The sequence below is a fragment of the Silene latifolia genome, chromosome 10 (genome assembly GCF_048544455.1).
Source record: "Silene latifolia isolate original U9 population chromosome 10, ASM4854445v1, whole genome shotgun sequence".
Taxonomy (NCBI): Eukaryota; Viridiplantae; Streptophyta; class Magnoliopsida; order Caryophyllales; family Caryophyllaceae; genus Silene; species Silene latifolia.
In genome coordinates, this window is record NC_133535.1 from 67,405,803 (window position 1) to 67,428,732 (window position 22,930).

At 38.2% G+C, this 22,930-nt stretch overlaps 1 protein-coding gene and 2 long non-coding RNA genes across 3 annotated transcripts; 2 read left to right on the top strand and 1 right to left on the bottom strand.

The window, feature by feature from the left end:
* Positions 1–1,442: 1,442 nt before the first annotated feature.
* LOC141609019 (uncharacterized) lies at positions 1,443–3,556 on the top strand. The gene is made up of 3 exons (XR_012527140.1): positions 1,443–1,515; positions 1,613–1,721; positions 3,473–3,556. It is a non-coding gene; the product is annotated as an uncharacterized LOC141609019 (long non-coding RNA).
* A 5,843-nt stretch (positions 3,557–9,399) lies between these two features.
* On the top strand, positions 9,400–11,515 carry LOC141609020 (uncharacterized). Its single transcript, XR_012527141.1, has 3 exons — positions 9,400–9,472; positions 9,570–9,678; positions 11,432–11,515. It is a non-coding gene; the product is annotated as an uncharacterized LOC141609020 (long non-coding RNA).
* Positions 11,516–13,861: 2,346 nt separating this feature from the next.
* LOC141607722 (uncharacterized) lies at positions 13,862–15,415 on the bottom strand. The gene has a single exon (XM_074427075.1). The coding sequence runs from the start codon at positions 15,413–15,415 to the stop codon at positions 13,862–13,864; it is 1,554 nt and encodes a 517-aa protein (XP_074283176.1).
* Positions 15,416–22,930: the final 7,515 nt, after the last annotated feature.

Here is a 22,930-nt window from a genome sequence, read left to right on the forward strand (position 1 = left end):
CCTGATTTGGTGACCGAGTCCATTGAACAAGTTAAAATCATTCGAGAGCGGATGAAAGCCGCTCAGGACCGTCAAAAATCATAAGCTGATGTCCGTCGTCGACCACTTTCCTTTGAGGTTGATGATCAAGTATTCCTTAAAGTGTCACCTATGAAAGGGGTGAAACGGTTTGGCGTAAAAGGGAAGCTGAGCCCTAAATATATTGGACCTTTCCTGGTGATTGAAAAGATTGGTCCTACTGCTTATCGTTTAGAATTGCCCCCAAATCTGAGCAAGGTTCACAATGTTTTCCATGTTTCTCAATTGAGGAAGTACATTAGTGACCCTAGCCATATCATCCAAGAAGAGATTCTTGAATTGGAGCCTAACTTGGTGGTTGAAGAAAGGCCAATTCGGATTCTTGAAAAAGCCAATAAGCAACTTAGGAGCAAAGTTGTGCCTCTAGTCCGTATTCTTTGGCGTTGTGGAAATGTCGAAGAAGAGACTTGGGAAACTGAAGCTTCTATGTTAGCTAAATATCCTGAATTATTCTCGTAAGGTATTCCTTTTCTTACTCTTTTTCCGAGTTACTAAGCCTTAGTTGATCATAATTTAGTAAGATATCATTCTTACTATAGAATTTTAAACTGAAATTTAAAAAAATACTTTTATGATTTTCAATGATTTTAACATTAGTGAATGTTGAATCTCGTTGTTGGTGACGTCCCAATAATGGGTTTTCTCATTTATTGGTGTAGAAATATTTTTATATCTTGGTATGAATATGGATGTTCTTGTCTGATCAACAAGAGTATCACCGTTTCATTGAAAAGATACCTATATTTTCTTATAACTATAATTTCTCCTTCTAAGTTTCGAGGGCGAAACTTTTTAAAAGGAGGGGTGATTGTAACGCCCCGTAATTTCGGACCGTTAATATATTTCGGAAATAATTTATGAATCAAATAAAAGTTGATATTTAAGTATTTAAAGTGAAAATAATTCAAAGAAATATAATTTTATTATATTTTGAAGAAAAGTATTTATTTTGATAGTTTCGAAATGTTTAAAAATAGTTTAAACCGTGTAAAACTTTTTATTTTGAAATAAGGGCGTATCGGGGGGAAAATGACAATTCGTTTGAACGTTGGGTAAACGAATTTGGAAATGGGTCGTATGAATACTCAATTTTATTGTAATCTCGTGTTTAAAGACTTTGGTCTTGACGGAATTTGCATTTGACTTACGGATTTAATTATTATTGAAACAAGTCAAACCCGACTCGTAAAAATCCCGACTAAAAATCCCGCACTTCCTTTTTCCTCCTTTCCTTCCTCCCTCACGCGGCATCCCCTCCCCCTTTTCTTTTTTTTTTTTTCTGATTTTGTTCCTATCATCATCATCAACATCTCACAAAAACACCCAAAACACCATTTTATCAAAATCAAGCTAAAAATCGTCACAATTTCTTCGTTTCTTATCGGTTTTTCACGAAATTTACCTTTCCGGAATCCCCTCGCCGAGATCTACGACTTAGTATGTTCTAATTTCAGTTTTTATTAAGTTGTTTTAAGACAAAATTTCGGTAATTTCGGTTTATATGCTTATTATTGTGTTTTAATTATTTATTTAGGTGAAGGATTGGAAGACGAGTTCGGGGACTCGTATATTGTAGAGGATAGCGGCTAGTGTCGTTAGGGTTTGGGTTTTCAAGGTGTTAATTGCTCTTTTTCTAGCTTAAGGTAACATATTTCGAGTTACTCGACGGATTATCGTCACAATCTTTGTTGTTTTGGATGTTTTGTGATTTTTGGTTTAAGTAATAATTTTCACATGTTAAAATATGGTTGCATGCATGCTTAATTTAGGCTTTTTGGTTAGTTTAAGTTAGGATATTAGTAATGGAACGATTAATTAATGATTGGATGATGTTAAAACGAGTTAAAATGAAGAAAAAACGGAAAAAAAAAGAGGAATAGGGTGACGGGCAGCAGGCCGGCAGGCCCGTGGCAGGCCCACGGCTAGCCCACGGCTGGCCCGGGTCGGTCCGTTGCTTGTTTCGCGGTTTTCCAAGCTTTGTTCATCATTTTAGATTGATTAATCTTATGATTAGTATAAGTAACAAATGGGTAGTAAATTGAATTGAATCATTCTAGTAATAAAAAAATATGTTAATGGTAAAATTGTGCTTATATTAATAGTTATCACATGTTAGGATAGTTTACAAAATGAAATTGTAATTAATAGGCTCAAAATGAATTTTATAGCGATAATTGTAATGTTTTGTTGATTGTGCTTGGCGAGCCTTAGTCCCTTTGACCGATGCGATGTCGATTAATTGAGTGATTGGTCACCGCAATTTGACCCGTACACTGTCGCAGGTCAGGTTGCGGGTAAAAATTCGGTTGAATGATTTAGATAATCGGCCTTTTTCTTGTTTTAGGCCATTTATCAAGCTTTAGTTCACATGTATAGCTTATTGAATTTAATAGCTTCTTATTTTGTAGTAATGGCCCTAGTTTCCCCTAAAGCCTTAAATATTGTTATAATTGCTAGGATTGGAAATTAGTATTGAATACTTATTGAGGAACTGTTGGTTTATACGCTTTGAATAGACAATATTATATAGCCTTTCACATGATAGAATGTTAGAATTCATGTTGGTAAGTGGGACTTTTTGCCCTCTTATGGTTAAGTGGGTGTCTTAAATGACTTGTGTGGTGAGTCTTGTGTGGTGTGGGCTAAAGTATTCAAGCTGGGACTAGCTGGGACTAGGTCCTAGGTGAGTATTCCGACCTCCATCATAGATAGGTCTTTATAGTCTCTGACGAGTATATGTTCACTGCTTGATAGCCTTTGTGTTCCTGACTAGTGGATTTATATCCAAGTTGGGGCATGACCTCAGGTACTTATTTTGATAGTATGGGGTCAGCTTAAGTACTAGCCAACCCTTCGGTGGTGTCCTTAGGGTACTCACTTCACTTTGTTTTAAAAAAAGTTGTGGGTCTTGGGTGCGGTGGTGTGTATCCGCATGTCTAGGTCTGCACTTGATTTTAGGCTAGGGTTGTGTTGTCTCTTGGCCATGTTTTATTAATATTAACCGCCGAGCCAAGATACCGGTTCGATTACCTTCCCTACCTCGTGGTATAGACTCGAGTTACAAAGTGACTATTGACCGTACTAAGAACTTATGCCTGTCTTTGATATATTGCCCTTTCTTGTATGATGATTTTATGAATCTGTAATAGGTGAGATGTAAACCGGTTCTGATTGATAAAGTTTGGATTACTATTTGTTATCTGATTCACATGATAGTTTAGTTTGGTCAGTTTAGGGGTCATTTGTTAGAATACATGATAAGTATATGGTTTATCAAATTGTTTACATGTTACATTACATGTTACATTAATTTTGACGATTCGTGGCTGGGAGGACTCGAAGTTACTCCCCACTGAATTGTGGCTTTCGTGTTTGTATAAAATGCGATTGACAGGTTGTTGATGCTTTGTTGGGGGTCACAGACGAGCTAGTGAGCAAGGAACCTTGGACCTAGTTTTGGCTATTCTATTAGTAACCCTTTTATTATCCTTTGGTTTGTATATTATTTGAAGGGACATATGTCTCCCTTTTCTATTTTGGGTTTGTATCATTCTACTTTCTATTTAGCTATGGCAAAGTAGTTCATCAGCTTTTGCAGGGTTTTGGCACCCGCTTCTGGGAATGTTGGACTTCTTGAGTTGGATTGGTTGTGAATGGTTTAGTTAGAAAAATTTTTGAAATTGCAGGTTTTTGGATAGTTGAACCATTTACAAACATATCCTACCAGTTTTTCCGTAGAATTTACGCATTTAAAGAAATTAGATAACGCTAATTTTTAAGGGTGTCACAGTTGGTATCAGAGCCTATTGCTCCCGACGCACGTTTGTGCACCCCACTTAAAAATCACTTGACCTTTAAATAATAAACTTGAGAGAAGGGTAGGATGGGTAGAATTAGGATTTTATGTGGTAGTCTGTTTGTGATTGCTAATTGATAGGTACTAATTAAATTTTTCCCTTTTGTAAGATGGCTCCGCCAAGAAGAGACATTGATGATGCTATCTTACTAGTTCTTACTCAAATTCTCCAAAATCAACAAAATCAACAGAATCAACAAGCTCCTCCTCCTCCTCCGCCGGTTGAGGGTACTCCAGGCACCTATACTTGGGTGGCTAACCAATTAACCCGAATCAATACTCCCACTTATGGTGGAGAGATTGATCCAGCTGCTCTTACAGGGTGGTTTCGGGAGTTGGAGAAAAGCTTCACGTTGTATGAGGTCAAGGAGGAACATAAAGTGAAGCTAGCCTCTCATTTCCTAGTACGAGAAGCAGACCGGTGGTGGTCCATGACTGGGCCTACCGTTTCAGCTGAACCAGGATTTGACTGGGTACGTTTCAAGGAGTTAGTGGAGGCCCGTTTCTATCCTCAAGAGCTGAAACAGCAAAAGTTGAAGGGATTCATGGAGTTGAAGCAAGGAAGCCTTCCAGTTCAGACCTTCACTGATAAATTCAATGAGTTGGCTCATTATGCCACTAGATTAGTGAAGGATGACAATGAAAAAGCCTTCTTCTATCTCGAAAAGCTCTCCCCTAAGATCAAAAGCATGGTCCGTCGGGATTCCACTAGCTTTGTTTCAATTTATAATGATGCTTTATGGGCCGATAATTCATTGAAAGACATTGAAAATGAAGCTCGTGCAACTAGTTCTAGTCTTGGCAAGAGGCCTTTATATCCCTCTTCTAGGCCCTTTACTCCTTCACCTAGGTTCATCTCTTCTCCCTCTGACTCAAACAAGAGGAGATTTGTTTCAAATGTGCAAGCTAACCGGGGTGGTCAATCTTCTGCTGTTAATGATAATAAAAGTACTAAAGACCGAGTGTGCTATAACTGCAAGAAACCGGCACACCCTGATAAGTGCTTTGTTGATCCTATCATATGCTTTTCTTGTAACAAACCGGGTCACAAGGCCAATGTTTGCCCGAAGAGGAAGGTGACGGCTCCTACTACCCCTGTCGTCCCAGTGAGGCCAGTGAGGCCGAAGGGCCGTATCTTTGTTATGAGCCGAGCTGAAGCTGAGGCACATCCTGATATCATTACCGGTACATTTTCTATTTTTGATGCTCCTTGTTTGGTACTATTTGATACGGGTGCCTCTTTATCTTTTATTTCAATAAAACTTTCCAATAAATTATCACTTGAATCATCACAAGAAGAAAGCACATCTATATCCTTACCCTCTGGTGATATCTTTTCCTGTTCTAAAATCTATCCGGAAGTCCCTATTTCTATTATGGGATCAATATTTCCAAAGAAATCTTTTCCAATTTCCACTTGAAGAATTTGATGTCATTTTGGGCATGGATTGGTTACATACTTATCATGCTCGATTTGAATGTCGAGACCAGAAAATAATTCTTACAAACCCTTCAGGTCACCGTGTGTCTTATCAAATGGTTAAAAGACAAACCGGTACTAAATTAATTTCTGCTATGAAGTTTATCAATGCAATGAAAAAGGGTCATCAAGCTTTCTTGTGTATGGTGACTACTTCGATTCTTCTTCTCTGCCTCCTAAAGAGAACATTCCAAAGAGTATGTGAATTTCCCGATGTTTTTCCTGATGAGCTACCGGGAATTCCTCCCGAAAGGGAAGTTGAATTTGCTATTGATCTTATTCCCGGTACCGCCCTATTTCTAAAGCTCCTTATAGGTCGGCACCGTCTGAAATGAAAGAGTCAAGACTCAGCTGGATGATTTGATTGCCAAAGGTTTTATTCAACCCAGCTTTTCACCTTGGGGTGCTCCTGTTCTCTTTGTAAGAAAGAAGGATGGATCTATGCGATTATGCATAGATTATCGTGAACTTAACCGAGTTACTATCAAGAATAAATATCCTCTTCCTAGAATTGATGATCTTTTCGATCAGCTCCGTGGTGCTTCTACTTTTTCTAAAATTGATCTTCGTTCGGGCTATCATCAAATTCCAGTCCGAGAAGCTGACATTCCTAAAACTGCCTTCAGTACGAGATATGGTCATTTCGAGTTTACGGTGATGCCATTCGGTTTGACCAATGCTCCAGTTGTATTCATGGGTCAGATGAACCGTACTTTCAGAGAACACCTCGACAAGTGTGTTGTAGTGTTCATTGATGACATCTTGATCTATTCTAAATCTGAAGAAGAACATGTCCAACATCTTCGTGCTATTTTGGAGATTTTGCGCCATGAAAAATGGTATGCTAAATTCTCTAAATGTGAATTCTGGTTACTTAAAGTGACCTTCCTTGGGCATGTCATTTCAAAAGAGGGTGTTATGGTAGATCCTGCCAAAATTGAAGCCGTTGTTGATTGGAAAAGTCCAACCAATGTTTCTGAAATCCGTAGTTTTCTTGGCTTGGCGGGTTACTATCGGCGATTTGTGAAGGATTTCTCAAAGATTGCTAGGCCGATGACTCAGTTGTTGAAGAAAGAGTCTAAGTTTGTGTGGTCTGAAGAGTGTGAAAATGCCTTCCAGGAATTGAAAAAGAGGTTGACTACCGCTCCGGTGTTGACCTTACCTGAAGAAGGAGTGGACTTTGATGTATACTGTGATGCTTCTAAGCATGGTATAGGTTGTGTCTTGATGCAAAAGAGGAAAGTCATTGCTTATGCCTCTCGACAGCTTAGAGTTCATGAAGTTAACTACCCGACTCATGATCTTGAATTAGCTGCGGTAGTACATGCTTTGAAGATTTGGAGACACTACCTCATTGGAGTCCATTGCAACATCTACACCGACCACAAGAGCCTGAAATATCTCTTTACCCAAAAAGAGTTGAACATGAGACAAAGAAGATGGTTAGAATTGGTGAATGACTATGATGCCGATCTAATTTATCATGAAGGAAAAGCCAATGTGGTGGCTGATGCTCTTAGCAGAAAATCCTGTCATTCTTTGAATTCTTTTCGGGACTTACCTCCTGAACTTGCTTTAGAACTTCAAAAATTGGGAGTAAGCCTTGTAAAAAGGGGCTCTCATCATCTTGATGCCATGTCAGCTGAACCTGACTTCCACCGTGAGATCCGTACTTGCCTTCCTAATGATCCTACCTTCATATCCATTCGAGCTAAAATTCAACTTGGGCAAGCTAAGGATTGTAAGATTGATGATGATGGGTATCTCCGTTATCATGGTAGAATCTATGTTCCGAGTGCAAATGATTTGAAAAAGAGTTCTTGATGAAGCACACCTTTCTCCTTACTCCATTCATCCGGGAGGTACCAAAATGTATAAAGATTTGAGATTGCAATTCTGGTGGCCTAGGATGAAAATTGAAGTTATGGAGTATGTCGGTAGATGCCTCACCGCCCGTAAAGTAAAGATAGAACATCAAAAGCCCGGGGGTTTGCTTCAACCCTTGGATGTTCCTCTTTGGAAATGGGAGTCTATATCCATGGATTTTGTGATGGCTTTACCCGGACTCGCCACTTGGGAAGAATGCTATTTGGGTGGTTGTGGACCGATTGACTAAATGTGCTCGGTTTATTCCCATCAAAGAGACTTGGAGATTAGAAGTTCTAGCTGGTGCCTATGTGAATGAAGTAGTACGCTATCATGGGGTTCCTAAGGATATAGTTTCAGATCGAGATCCTCGATTTTGTTCTCGTTTCTGGACTGCATTACAGGAGGCCTTGGGTAGTAAACTATTGATGAGCACTGCTTTTCACGCCGCCACCGATGGTCAAACCGAGAGAACAATTCAAACCTTAGAGGATCTTCTTCGTGCCTGTGCCTTAGATTTCCAAACTTCTTGGGAGAAATGTTTACCTTTGGTTGAATTCTCTTACAACAACAAATATCGAGACTTCCATTAAAATGGCACCATATGAAGCTCGTATGGTAGAAAATGCCGTACTCCTGTCTGTTGGGATCAAACCCAAAATGTTCCAATGTTAGGACCTGATTTGGTGACCGAGTCCATTGAACAAGTTAAAATCATTCGAGAGCGGATGAAAGCCGCTCAGGACCGTCAAAAATCATAAGCTGATGTCCGTCGTCGACCACTTTCCTTTGAGGTTGATGATCAAGTATTCCTTAAAGTGTCATCTATGAAAGGGGTGAAACGGTTTGGCGTAAAAGGGAAGCTGAGCCCTAAATATATTGGACCTTTCCTGGTGATTGAAAAGATTGGTCCAGTTGCTTACCGTTTAGAATTGCCCCCAAATCTGAGCAAGGTTCACAATGTTTTCCATGTTTCTCAATTGAGGAAGTACATTAGTGACCCTAGCCATATCATCCAAGAAGAGATTCTTGAATTGGAGCCTAACTTGGTGGTTGAAGAAAGGCCAATTCGGATTCTTGAAAAAGCCAATAAGCAACTTAGGAGCAAAGTTGTGCCTCTAGTCCGTATTCTTTGGCGTTGTGGAAATGTCGAAGAAGAGACTTGGGAAACTGAAGCTTCTATGTTAGCTAAATATCCTGAATTATTCTCGTAAGGTATTCCTTTTCTTACTCTTTTTCCGAGTTACTAAGCCTTAGTTGATCATAATTTAGTAAGATATCATTCTTACTATAGAATTTTAAACTGAAATTTAAAAAAATACTTTTATGATTTTCAATGATTTTAACATTAGTGAATGTTGAATCTCGTTGTTGGTGACGTCCCAATAATGGGTTTTCTCATTTATTGGTGTAGAAATATTTTTATATCTTGGTATGAATATGGATGTTCTTGTCTGATCAACAAGAGTATCACCGTTTCATTGAAAAGATACCTATATTTTCTTATAACTATAATTTCTCCTTCTAAGTTTCGAGGGCGAAACTTTTTAAAAGGAGGGGTGATTGTAACGCCCCGTAATTTCGGACCGTTAATATATTTCGGAAATAATTTATTAATCAAATAAAAGTTGATATTTAAGTATTTAAAGTGAAAATAATTCAAAGAAATATAATTTTATTATATTTTGAAGAAAAGTATTTATTTTGATAGTTTCGAAATGTTTAAAAATAGTTTAAACCGTGTAAAACTTTTTATTTTGAAATAAGGGCGTATCGGGGGGAAAATGACAATTCGTTTGAACGTTGGGTAAACGAATTTGGAAATGGGTCGTATGAATACTCAATTTTATTGTAATCTCGTGTTTAAAGACTTTGGTCTTGACGGAATTTGCATTTGACTTACGGATTTAATTATTATTGAAACAAGTCAAACCCGACTCGTAAAAATCCCGACTAAAAATCCCGCACTTCCTTTTTCCTCCTTTCCTTCCTCCCTCACGCGGCATCCCCTCCCCCTTTTCTTTTTTTTTTTTTCTGATTTTGTTCCTATCATCATCATCAACATCTCACAAAAACACCCAAAACACCATTTTATCAAAATCAAGCTAAAAATCGTCACAATTTCTTCGTTTCTTATCGGTTTTTCACGAAATTTACCTTTCCGGAATCCCCTCGCCGAGATCTACGACTTAGTATGTTCTAATTTCAGTTTTCATTAAGTTGTTTTAAGACAAAATTTCGGTAATTTCGGTTTATATGCTTATTATTGTGTTTTAATTATTTATTTAGGTGAAGGATTGGAAGACGAGTTCGGGGACTCGTATATTGTAGAGGATAGCGGCTAGTGTCGTTAGGGTTTGGGTTTTCAAGGTGTTAATTGCTCTTTTTCTAGCTTAAGGTAACATATTTCGAGTTACTCGACGGATTATCGTCACAATCTTTGTTGTTTTGGATGTTTTGTGATTTTTGGTTTAAGTAATAATTTTCACATGTTAAAATATGGTTGCATGCATGCTTAATTTAGGCTTTTTGGTTAGTTTAAGTTAGGATATTAGTAATGGAACGATTAATTAATGATTGGATGATGTTAAAACGAGTTAAAATGAAGAAAAAACGGAAAAAAAAAAAGAGGAATAGGGTGATGGGCAAAAGCGGGCCGAGGCCGTGGCAGGCCCACGGCTAGCCCACGGCTGGCCCGGGTCGGTCCGTTGCTTGTTTCGCGGTTTTCCAAGCTTTGTTCATCATTTTAGATTGATTAATCTTATGATTAGTATAAGTAACAAATGGGTAGTAAATTGAATTGAATCATTCTAGTAATAAAAAAATATGTTAATGGTAAAATTGTGCTTATATTAATAGTTATCACATGTTAGGATAGTTTACAAAATGAAATTGTAATTAATAGGCTCAAAATGAATTTTATAGCGATAATTGTAATGTTTTGTTCATTGTGCCGAAAACTGAGCCTTAGTCCCTTTGGTGATGCGATGTCGATTTAATTGAGTGATTGGTCGGCCGCAATTTGACCCGTACTGTCGCAGGTCAGGGGGTTGCGGGTAAAAATTCGGTTGAATGATTTAGATAATCGGCCTTTTTCTTGTTTTAGGCCATTTATCAAGCTTTAGTTCACATGTATAGCTTATTGAATTTAATAGCTTCTTATTTTGTAGTAATGGCCCTAGTTTCCCCTAAAGCCTTAAATATTGTTATAATTGCTAGGATTGGAAATTAGTATTGAATACTTATTGAGGAACTGTTGGTTTATCTGCTGAATAGACAATATTATATAGCCTTTCACATGATAGAATGTTAGAATTCATGTTGGTAAGTGGGACTTTTTGCCCTCTTATGGTTAAGTGGGTGTCTTAAATGACTTGTGTGGTGAGTCTTGTGTGGTGTGGGCTAAAGTATTCAAGCTGGGACTAGCTGGGACTAGGTCCTAGGTGAGTATTCCGGCCTCCATCATAGATAGGTCTTTATAGTCTCTGACGAGTATATGTTCACTGCTTGATAGCCTTTGTGTTCCTGACTAGTGGATTTATATCCAAGTTGGGGCATGACCTCAGGTACTTATTTTGATAGTATGGGGTCAGCTTAAGTACTAGCCAACCCTTCGGTGGTGTCCTTAGGGTACTCACTTCACTTTGTTTTAAAAAAGTTGTGGGTCTTGGGTGCGGTGGTGTGTATCCGCATGTCTAGGTCTCAAGAGATTTTAGGCTAGGGTTGTGTTGTCTCTTGGCCATGTTTTATTAATATTAACCGCTGAGCCAAGATACCGGTTCGATTACCTTCCCTACCTCGTGGTATAGACTCGAGTTACAAAGTGACTATTGACCGTACTAAGAACTTATGCCTGTCTTTGATATATTGCCCTTTCTTGTATGGTGATTTTATGAACTGTAATAGGTGAGATGTAAACCGGTTACACTTGATAAAGTTTGGATTACTATTTGTTATCTGATTCACATGATAGTTTAGTTTGGTCAGTTTAGGGGTCATTTGTTAGAATACATGATAAGTATATGGTTTATCAAATTGTTTACATGTTACATTACATGTTACATTAATTTTGACGATTCGTGGCTGGGAGGACTCGAAGTTACTCCCCACTGAATTGTGGCTTTCGTGTTTGTATAAAATGCGATTGACAGGTTGTTGATGCTTTGTTGGGGGTCACAGACGAGCTAGTGAGCAAGGAACCTTGGACCTAGTTTTGGCTATTCTATTAGTAACCCTTTTATTATCCTTTGGTTTGTATATTATTTGAAGGGACATATGTCTCCCTTTTCTATTTTGGGTTTGTATCATTCTACTTTCTATTTAGCTATGTCAAAGTAGTTCATCAGCTTTTGCAGGGTTTTGGCACCCGCTTCTGGGAATGTTGGACTTCTTGAGTTGGATTGGTTGTGAATGGTTTAGTTAGAAAAATTTTTGAAATTGCAGGTTTTTGGATAGTTGAACCATTTACAAACATATCCTACCAGTTTTTCCGTAGAATTTACGCATTTAAAGAAATTAGATAACGCTAATTTTTAAGGGTGTCACATTTATGCCATACACGACTTCAAATGGAGAGTGTTTTGTCGCATTTGTCGGGGAGCGGTTGTATGCGAACTCGGCATGGGCGAGTTTTAAGTCCCAATCCTTCCGAGTTTTGCTCACGAGACTTCGCAACATTGTACTAAGAGTGCGGTTCGTCACCTCCGTTTGCCCGTCAGTTTGAGGGTGATGAGAGGTGCTAAACAAGAGTCTCGTTCCCAATCTTTTCCGCAGCGTTTTCCAAAAATAACTCAAGAACTTGGAATCTCGATCGGAGATGATCGTTCGGAATCCCGTGTAGGCGCAGTATTTCTCGAAAGTACAAATCTGCCACATTGCTGGCGTCGTCGGTTTTGTGACAAGCTATGAAATGGGCCATCTTGGAGAATCGGTCCATCACTACCATGATTGCATCCTTACCTCTCTGGATTCGAGGTAATGCCACAATAAAATCCATTGATACATCCTCCCAAGGTCGACATGGAATAGGTAAAGGTGTGTATTCCCCCGGGTTTGAACTTGCTCTTGGCCATGTGGCAAGTGACACACCTTCGTATCACATATTTCACGTCTCTTTGCAGTTGGGGCCAATGAAAATGCTCTTTGAGAATATATACAGTTTTGTTTACCCCGAAATGTCCTCCATGTCCACCTCCATGAGCTTCTCGAATAAGGAGTTCCCGAGTTGGAAGTTTTGGAACACAAAGTCTATTATCTTTGAAGAGGAAACCATCTTGAATAATGAACTCATCATGAGTTATGGACTTGCAAATCTCGAAGGTTTCTCTAAAGTCGGGATCATGCTCGTAGTAATCCTTCAATGCCTCAAATCCAAGTAATCGGACATCGAGCATGTTCAATAATGAGTACCGTTGTGAGAGAGCATCGGCCACCACATTACTCTTGCCAGTTTTATACTTTGATGAAAAGTGAAAGGATTATAAGAACTCCACGCACTTGGCATGCCGTGGGTTTAACTTTTGTTGTCCATTGATGTACTTCAGTGATTCATGGTCCGAGTGCAGGATGAAATGACTCGGCCGAAGGTAGTTACTCCAATGTTGAAGAGCTCTCACGATAGCATAAAATTCTTTGTCGTACGTCGAGTAGTTGAGCCTGGCTCCATTCAATTTCTCGGAGAAATATGCGATGGGTCGCTTTCCTTGTATTAGTACGGCTCCAATTCCAACACCGCTTGCGTCAAATTCTACCTCAAATGGTTGAGTGAAGTCCGGGAGTCCCAATAACGGTGCCTCGCAAAGTTTTTGAATAATTGTTTCGAACGCCTTTTGAGCAGTCGTGGTCCATACGAAGGTTCCCTTCTTCGTACACTCGGTGATAGGACTGTTAATGGTACTAAAGTCCCGTTTGAACCTTCGATAGAATGAGGCGAGTCCATGAAATGATCGGACCTCCGTGATGGTCTTAGGAGTAGGCCATGGCCTGATTGCTTCAATTTTAGATTGATCGACAGAAACTCCGTCTTTGGAAACTCTGTAGCCAAGAAAGATAACACTCTCGACTAAGAATGAACACTTCTCCTTTTTGCCATAGAGTTGTTGCTTTCGGAGCGTATTGAACACGTCGCGAAGGTGTTGGAAATGGTCATCCTTGCTCCGGCTGTAGATCAAAATGTCATCCAAGTAGACGACCACGAATTTGCCTAATAAAGGCTTAAGTATCTCGTTCATGAGTCGCATAAAGGTACTTGGAGCATTAGTTAAACCGAATGGCATAACCGTCCACTCATATAAGCCATGCTTGGTCTTAAACGCGGTTTTCCATTCGTCGCCTTCTCTCATCCGAATTTGGTGATAACCACTCCTTAAATCGACTTTAGAGAAGATTTTGGATCCATGTAACTCATAAAGCATGTCGTCAAGTCTTGGGATTGGAAATTGATACTTGATAGTTATGTTGTTCACGGCTCGACTATCAATGCACATTCGCCACGTTCCATCCTTCTTTAGAACAAGTAGCGTAGGGATGGCACATGGACTTATGCTCTCGCGCACATAGTCTCGTTCCATCAACTCCTCGATTTATCGTTGCAATTCCTTTGTCTCCATTGGATTGAATCTATAGGCGGCTTTGTTTGGTAAGGGAGCTCCGGGTAGGAGATCGATTTGGTGTTCAATCCATCGAATAGGTGGTAAACCAGCGGGTAATTCCTCGGGGAAGACATCCTTGAACTCCTTTAAGAGCGAGGTCAATCCTTCATCCTTGTCTCCACCGCTAGGCGTCTCATTGACCACCATCAAGTAAACTTGTTTGCCATTGACATTGGCCTCGTCAACTTCTTGCTCACTAGCAAACATGGTCATGCTAGTGGCTTTTCCACACTTGGCAATCATGGAACGCACCTCGCTAGGCGCCATCGGTTTAAAGATAATCTTTTTACCCTTATTCACCAACTCGTATTCGTTACTCCGACCGTGATGCACCACATTTCGATCATACTGCCAAGGTCGTCCTAATAGGACATGACATGCATCCATGGGCACGACGTCCCATAAAATGCCGTCGTTGTAAGAACCTATTTTTAGTGCCACTTTTACTTGCTTGGTAAATTTTACTTTGTTTCCGTCATCAAGCCAATGCAAGGCATAAGGTCTTGGGTGAGGTGTTGTGGGCAACTTTAATTTCTCCACCATTTCGCTTGAGGCGACGTTAGTGCAACTACCTCCGTCAATGATTAGGCTACACCATTTGTCTTTTACTTGGCACTTGGTGTGAAATATTTGACTTCTTTGTTCCATCTCAATGGGCGTAGATTGGGCTTGCAAGGTTCGGAGAACCAAAGCACAATCAATGCTAGGAGCGACGTAATCCTCGGCATTCTCGACTCTTACCTCTTCCTCTTCTCCTTGTAGGTTGAAAATGCCTTTCGTTCTCTCTTCTTCCTCAAACAACTCGTCACGACAATCCACGGCCTCTCTTAGCGTGATTGTTCGCTGATTTGGGCACGCGTTTTGAAAATGCCCAAATCCTTGACATTTAAAAGACCGAATTTTTGTGTAGCTATTTTCTTTCGAGGCGGGTGGTTTAGTAAAGGAACTAGAGGTGGTAGTTGTTTTGGGCTCAATGATATTGCCCGTTGTGCTTATCCTTAAGTTGTTTTCGTTCTTCCAATTTCGACTACACTCACCAAAGGTGGATGTCACCTTCGTCTTTCCTTGAGCCTCCACCTTGAGACACATATTACACAAGGTGTCGAAATCTGAGTACTTCTGCAACTCGACGGCGTTGGCAATGCTACGGTTTAGACCGCGTAGGAACCGTGCCATTCGTATGTCCTTATCCTCCACCAAATCTCCCATCAAGGCTAGATTTTCGAATTCGTTGATATACTCTAGGACACTTAGCCTTCCTTGGGTAAGATCGGTAATCTTACGATAGGTTGCGAGCCTATGTGTTGCGGGGACATATCTTTTACGCAATTTGTGTTTAAGCACGTGCCATGATGTTATCTTTGGCTTTCCGGCCCGAACTCTCCTGGTCTTAAAGCTTTCATACCATAATGAAGCCCCATGTCTCAATCCCAAAATGGCGTACTTGCAACATTGTTCATCATCAAGATCCTTAAATTCAAACATCCGATCGATTTTCCTCTCCTATTCGAGATAAGCCTCGGGATCTGTGCCTCCTGTGAACTCGGGTTATTCACTTACTTTGAACTCGTTAATGACTCGTTCACGTCTAGGCTGCCGTTTAGAATCGGATTCTTGCAAATTCTTCAAGGCCTTTTGAAGACTCTTAAGAAAATTGAGATGTTTGAAGTTCATGTTGTAAATTTTTTTTTCTTTTTTTTTGATGAATAGTAGCGTGAATAGTACCGCGTGAACAGTGATTTTTTTTTTTGGCTAGAACACTCTCTAGAGATGAGTGATCAAAACTGATTAACCCTTGAACAACCTATTCAAGTTTAACCTTTGAACTCCAATCGCAATCGAAAATTCAACCTATCAACTTGGTTTTGACACGTCTAGGACCGTCTAGATTTTGGGAAATCAAGAGCCGAATCTCTGATACCACTTAATGCGTATAGCGGAGCGGAAGACTTAATTGTGAATTCAAGTGAGGTGAGAGATCCGAATGCACTAGGTGCAACTCGACCAAATCGTGTCACTTGATACGTTTTTGCGGAAGCGGAAGACTTTTTGTTTGTTTTTGTGTTTTTCTCTTGTGCAAGAATAAAAGGGATATTTGTTTCGATATCTTATGAAGAGATCGAACCAATGAGATATTTGCTATCGTTAGACCTATAACGATAACAATGGGGAAATTACTCGAAACACGTAAAGTAATTTAACTCAAACTTTGGAACGCGTCCTTGGTTTAAGGCAAGACTCGAACTCGTCGATCTTAAGAAAATATTGAAACAACAAGTTTCTCTCTCTAAAAGGGTTTTTTTTCTTAAACTTGGATGATTACAAACGAGGGAGCCTTGGTCCTTATATTGGCCGAAATGCCTTGGCCTCCAAGACTGCATTTAATGCATTTTTGTGAGTTCTAGGATGATTGAAGCATAGAACTCACAAACTAGACTAATTTTTCAAACCTTATTCAAACTAGTTGAAAATACTAAAATTTTAAGTTGAAATTCCCCTTGACCTTCTTGATGCCGCCGACCAGCTGCCCCCATACGGTTTCAAGTCGGTTCCCATTGGTCTCGGGTCTTGATTGCACATATTTCCCTTCCTTAATTGAGCCCATCCATATTTTATGTGTAAATAATGCATTATTTGGACTTGGGTTTACTTGGTCTTCCAAATTGAGCACAACTTCTTCTATGGGGTCGATATTCGCATTAGAAAACAAAGAAATGTAATTAAAGGGAGTTGTAAACAATTGATTAAAGGCACTAGGGTGTCATGGGTTCGTAAGGGATTCATGGGAGTTGATCATACAAACATGTTCTCAACTAGATGCACGCACTTATTGTTGTGATGCGATCGAGTTAGTGTATATCTTACAATTTCTAAGACGGTTTGGGTCCCGGAGCCGAGTCGTCTAGACTATACAACACCTACAAGTCGACTTAATCCTTCCTATTCAACTCTATGCATGGTCTAATGAGGCTCGAGTTGGTTTATATCTTACTAGCCTCATTAAAGAGATAAGAGATGGGTAAAAAAAATGCAAGGATTCATAGGCCTGCATTTCATCAAACATAACATGTGCATAAGTTGAAATCACAACAAGCAAGCAAATTAATTATGAAAACATATTAGATTAAGCATGAGTGAATCCCCATGTTTGTTTCCCCTAATTTCCCATTAACCCTAGCTAAAGAACTACTCACTCATGATCAAGTTTAGCATGCTAATAAGGTTGTCAATCATACTAACAAAGCAAAACATGATGAATAAATGAAAGTAATTAACAATCATTAAACAAGGATAAAGAGAAATTATACCTATGAAGATGATTCCAAATAATAAAGTAAAGAATAATAGAAGTACTTGAGGATTGATGAAAGGTTGTCAATCTCCCAAATAAACCCAAATAATCTTCTAATTACCCAAATAAAAGGAAGAACAATAGAGAAATCAAGGAAAGATTAAGATGTGATTAATATAATGGCATGAACCTTGAAAGCCACAACTTGGCATTTCACTTAAGTGGTGGTAGGATATGTGAGATGAGTTGTGAGGAAATTTATGAATTTGTTGAGTTCATGACCACCCAATGTCTTAAGCAAATTGTACATGACATCTTTGAAATTGCCAAGGAAGGTATGGAAGCGATAAAAACCACATTTCAAAAATTCATTGAGGAAAACAATGAAGAAAATGAGATTTGTGAGAATGAGACACCTTCCTATAACCTTGAGCCAACCTACTATGTTCACAAATTTGCCCCTCCTTGGGAAGATGGAGTGCTAGATGAAGAGAGTGATGATGATGAGGAGTACATTTTTGATTGTGAGACCAATGCTTGGATGCCGTCATCCTACTCTTCTTGTGTAACAATGAATCCAACTTCCATGGAACTTGATGATTATGGGCAAAGTGAGTGTGAGATGGATGAGAGCTTGAGTGAAAACTCAGCCTTTGAGGATGACATGTTAGAGGGATAATTTTACAGACTTCTACATGCTTTGAGTGCTAGTGATATTTTGACATAAAATTATTAATTGATAACCTTTGGTTTGATGAAGTTCCTCAATAACCATTAACTTGTGTATATGAATTTAGTATAAATTTGCATTTATTTAATAAATTGCATGAGAGACGAAAGGGAGGGATCTCATATTTTAATTAAGCCTTTTGAAGGAAATTAATGAAAATGAGAAGATGGAAAATGGAAAATGTAAAGAAATGAATAAAATGGAGAATTTGGGCTTGTGCATATCCTACTTATCATTAAAAAGGTGTTGGGTCAAAAATTGTTGAAATTCGTGGGGCCCAACCTCAACCCGTGCGTATTGAAGGCCAAGAAAAGGAGGATTTTTTACGGTCTAAGAATTTGGGCGATTTTCTGAGAAGCCGAGCAACCCAAGAGCTCAACCCGCGCGGATCAAAAATAACTCGAGCGAGTCAGAGCCCAACTCGAGCGGGTTCCGCTGTAAATTGCAGAAATTATTCAGAAAACGAGCAGATCCTTGCCAGCCTGCCAGAGTTGAATTGCTAACCCGTTTATGCTCTCATTTCAGTCCGTGAAACATCACTTTGCACTCCAATCTCACCACCATCTTCATCTTCTACATTGAAGCTCAACCCCAACTCACAAAAATCACTCAAATGTCTATCAAATTCAATCAAATTTGTGTAAATATGAGAAATGCATGAAATTTTTGATGCATGTATACATTCTGGTCCTTAAATGTTTTAGGTCATTTTAAATGGTTTATAGAAGTTTATTGCTCATTTTTATGATTTTTAGTATAATAATTACATTTTAGTGGGTAAAATGATGGTTTATTAACTAAAAATAGTTAAACTTTGAATCTGACCATGAAATTTTAATATGATCTTACATGCATATTTTACTTACTGTATGTAAAATTTGAGATTAATTCGATTAATTTTGCATGATTTATGATTTTAATGGTTAAAATTGGATTAAATCGAGATTATATAAGCAAAAATAGCTAAATTAATTTACTTGGCATGAGAAAATTATTTTAGGTTGAATTTATGTCTTACAAAACAGATTTAAAGTTGTGAAATTGATTAGATTAATTTTCGTATGATTTGGGCTCTTTATTTGATAAAACCGATAAATCACAACTATATTTTTCTCTAAATTAATTCGAAACTTTTAACCCATAATTTTGATATTGTGAGGGTCATGGTAATATTCCAGAATGTTCAACATTTAAATTTTAAATTTTTAGATTATTGTAATGAAATTTTGAATTATTTCATAATTGTTATGATAAATAGGGTTAAATATGAGCAACAATGTATAACCAAGTTGAATTATTGTCAAATTTTAGTGGAGACTAATTTTTGAGTCCTAAGAAAGTTAGAATAAATTACTTGGCCTTAAATTTGATTTAAGTATTAATTAGTGATTTTAATATGTTAAAAATTACGCATTTCCATAAAAACCGAGCTATATATGATATAATCTAGTAAGGCGATTTGGCACATTCATTTTGCATGTTTGTATACATATATTTTGTTGCATAATTTAGGGATGAATTTCATTTAAATTTATATAATTTTTGAATAATGTAACTTATCTTAGTATGGCCTTAGTTTTTAATTGGTATTACCCCGCGTAATGAAAGGGAATATCAATTTGGTTGTAATTTTAATATGATTTCGCATCACCATTTTGTAATTTAATAGATTTATTTTTATTACAAATGTATAATAGGAATAGCTATGCATTTTATTATTATTTTGTAATTCCGGAGTTTCCTAAAGACGTAGCCATTCGGAAAGGAGTTCCGATCAAGACGGTGTTTTTCCATGGGGAGGCGTGTCACATGAAGTTCGAGGGACCAAAGGAGTTTGTTTCCGAATATGTAATAGATTATTAGATTTTCACTTTTAGGAAAGGCCATACTAGGAATTTGTTTTATTTTGCATGTTTTCTTTCTTTATATGTTTGCATGCATGCCAAATCGCCATAACATCTCATGCATTTTATATCGAATCATCGACCTTGTCAATTATAATTATCGTTAGATCACTAATTTAGTTCACTTAAAAGATATAGATAATAAATTGACAAGACCTTCACATTTTATAAAATTGAGACTTAGCCTTACCAAATAGTAGGAACTCATGAATCCCAATTTCATTAGGGGTACTATACGGTAGTGAAATACTATACCGGGGTGCTTTCTTTTTACGTTTGGGTAAGTGGGGTAATAAAATGTTAATACATTTCGATATTTGGTTGATCTCAACGGAAGTATTAAAGGGACAGAGAGTGTTATTTCATCGACCGAGAGTTCTAAGTGTAGAATCGGTTAAATGAGTTAACCTACCAAATTATATTAATAAGGATGTAGAGGGCCCGTTGGCTCACAACCGAGTTAATATGAATTTGGGTCTTGGAATCGTTTATATAATTGGGTGGAGGTCATTATATAAATGCTAAACTTGTTTAAAATATTTACCAGTCTTATTCACGATAAATGTTAATTTTTCCTTCATCTCATATTTTGTAGTCAATTGATTTATCACAATGGCATCCTCTAGCACGTCCGCACCACCTCTCACTACCATTTCATGGCTTCGATCCATTATGGATCGTTGCAAACTCGAAAAGAATGGTTCAAATTTCACCGATTGGGATGCGCAACTTCGCTTAGCCGCGAAAGGTGATGACAAGCTCAAATACCTTACCGAGGCTCCTCCCGCTACTCCTAATGCTAGGTCAACAACCACGGTTAGGGAGGCCTTTGAGACCTACCAAAAAGAATCTGTTGCGGTCAACAATGTCTTGATTTTTCCATGGAACCCGATCTTCAAAGGAGTGCCATAAAAATGAGCAACGCCTATGAAATCTATACTAGACTTGTGACCATGTTTTCACAAGCTCCTAGGATTATTCAATATGAAGTGGCTTTCCAATTCTTTGACCTCAATATCAAAGAAGGACAAAAAGTGAGTCCTCATGTGCTCAAAATGATTGAGTATGTTGAGACCCTCAAGTTGCAAGAGGCCGAGATCCCGAGCAACTTGTGATTGACCGAGTTCTGCATTCCTTAACCCGAATCAAGGGCTATGTTCAGTTTAGAGTAAACTATAACATGCAAAACTTGAAAACCGATCTCCATGAGTTGCACAAAATGCTTGTGCAAGGCGAAAGAGACATGGGGCTTAATGCAAGCACTAGCAAGGATATGCTCAACATCAATGCAAAGAGTAAGGGAAAGTTTAAGAAAAGTACTAACAAGGGTATGAAGCCCACACCCTACAAAGGTAAGGGGAAAGCTATTAAGAATAGCTCTTCCAAACCCAAAAGGGGAGTCAAATCCGATGATAAGTGCCATTATTGTAATGGCATAGGCCATTTGAAGCACAATTACCTCAAATATTTAGAAGACATCAAAGCTGGACGTCTGACTCCAGTAGGTAATATTTCTTCCAAAAGTTTATGTTATTGAAGTTAATTTTCCAACTCAACTTTGTATTAAGATACTAGTTGTGTTTCTCATCTTTCTTATTGAATTTGGGGCATGAGAAGAATGGAAAAGCTAAGCAAGCATGAGGAATATCTCCAAAGGAAGCTAGAGTAGCCTCCGCATAGATGGAGACCTATGGACTTGTATTGGCGTTTTATTTTGAATATGTCTTCATAATAGTAGTTATGTTATGACATTGCCTTAAAAACTTATTTTGTTTCCATGTTAGACGTGGAAGGTTCATTTATTTTGCATCTCCGAACAAATATTGTATTTTGTTTTGGATGACTTGGCTTTCAACCCAAGTCATTTCGGTTTATGGCATTTTAAGTTTTAAGGACATCTTTCCTCGATCTCTATTAATATCTATAACATACAATAAATCGAATCAAATCAATCAATCATATTGAAAGATGATGATTTGTTCATTACCTAAGTTATGAATTTGATTTCCAATTAGAGGATTCATGGCACCATGACATTTCTTATGTAATATAAGATCGATCGATTGAGAGTTGAAATGAGTTATTGAATTCATATTTGGGGATTTGAAATCCAATGTTAGCATGGGTAGTTTAAAGTGAAAACGCCCAATATAAATCACAAACGAGACTCAATACAAGATATGGAAGGGATTAGTCTCTAAAATAGTAACATATCTTAATAGATAACTCAAGAATAACATGTGCCTAATGCTCTTTTGAATTAAAAAGAACAAAATTATTGTCGCTCCTAAAGCTATCTTCTTGGAAAATAGGTGTATTTCTAAAAATATAGAGTGGGAGAAAATTCGCTACAAACTTATTTTGTAGAATAATGATACGAGAAAATGTTCTAAAAAGTCATCCACATGTTATAAATAGAGTTGCTTTTAGAAGGTAATAGAACTATTATCTATTGAATAAATTGTTGTATTGATCCAAATCGGAATATATTGCAAATTGTAGATACCTCATTTCTACACCTTCCGCCAACCACCCAGTGATGATTGGGCCGCATGTTTGGTACGCGGAACGATTTATGACAGTTATTAAGTTTATCGTCAAGTGATAGCTCAAACCCTTGTGTCTACCCCTTGGTCGCCATCTACATGCCGATACGGTCGTTTTGACAGTAATTAGAGTACATTTGGAGTCCGGGTCAAAAACCGCTTCATTTTCTAAGAAACCGTTTAAAATGCCGAGTCGGGTTGTCCTAGAATATTCCAGATACTTATTCCATGATTTAATTTTATATCTTTTGGTAAAATAAATCCCATAAATCTTATTTTACGGAATAAGGAAGTAGAGATCTGCCGCAATTCCATAAAAGAAACGCGGAAATCTTTCTTCCGCAGGAGGAAACCTCTGGAGAAATGACGCAGCAGATGCTGCGCCTCTTGGAAGGATCGCAGCAGCTACTGCACCTCTTCCCTAGCTCATTTCTGCCTGTTTTCAGATTTTTTTCCGTGATTTCTTTCCAATGTTTGAGTCATTCCTAAACTCTTCACTTTTTTTTAGTATAAATAGGGACCTCCGGT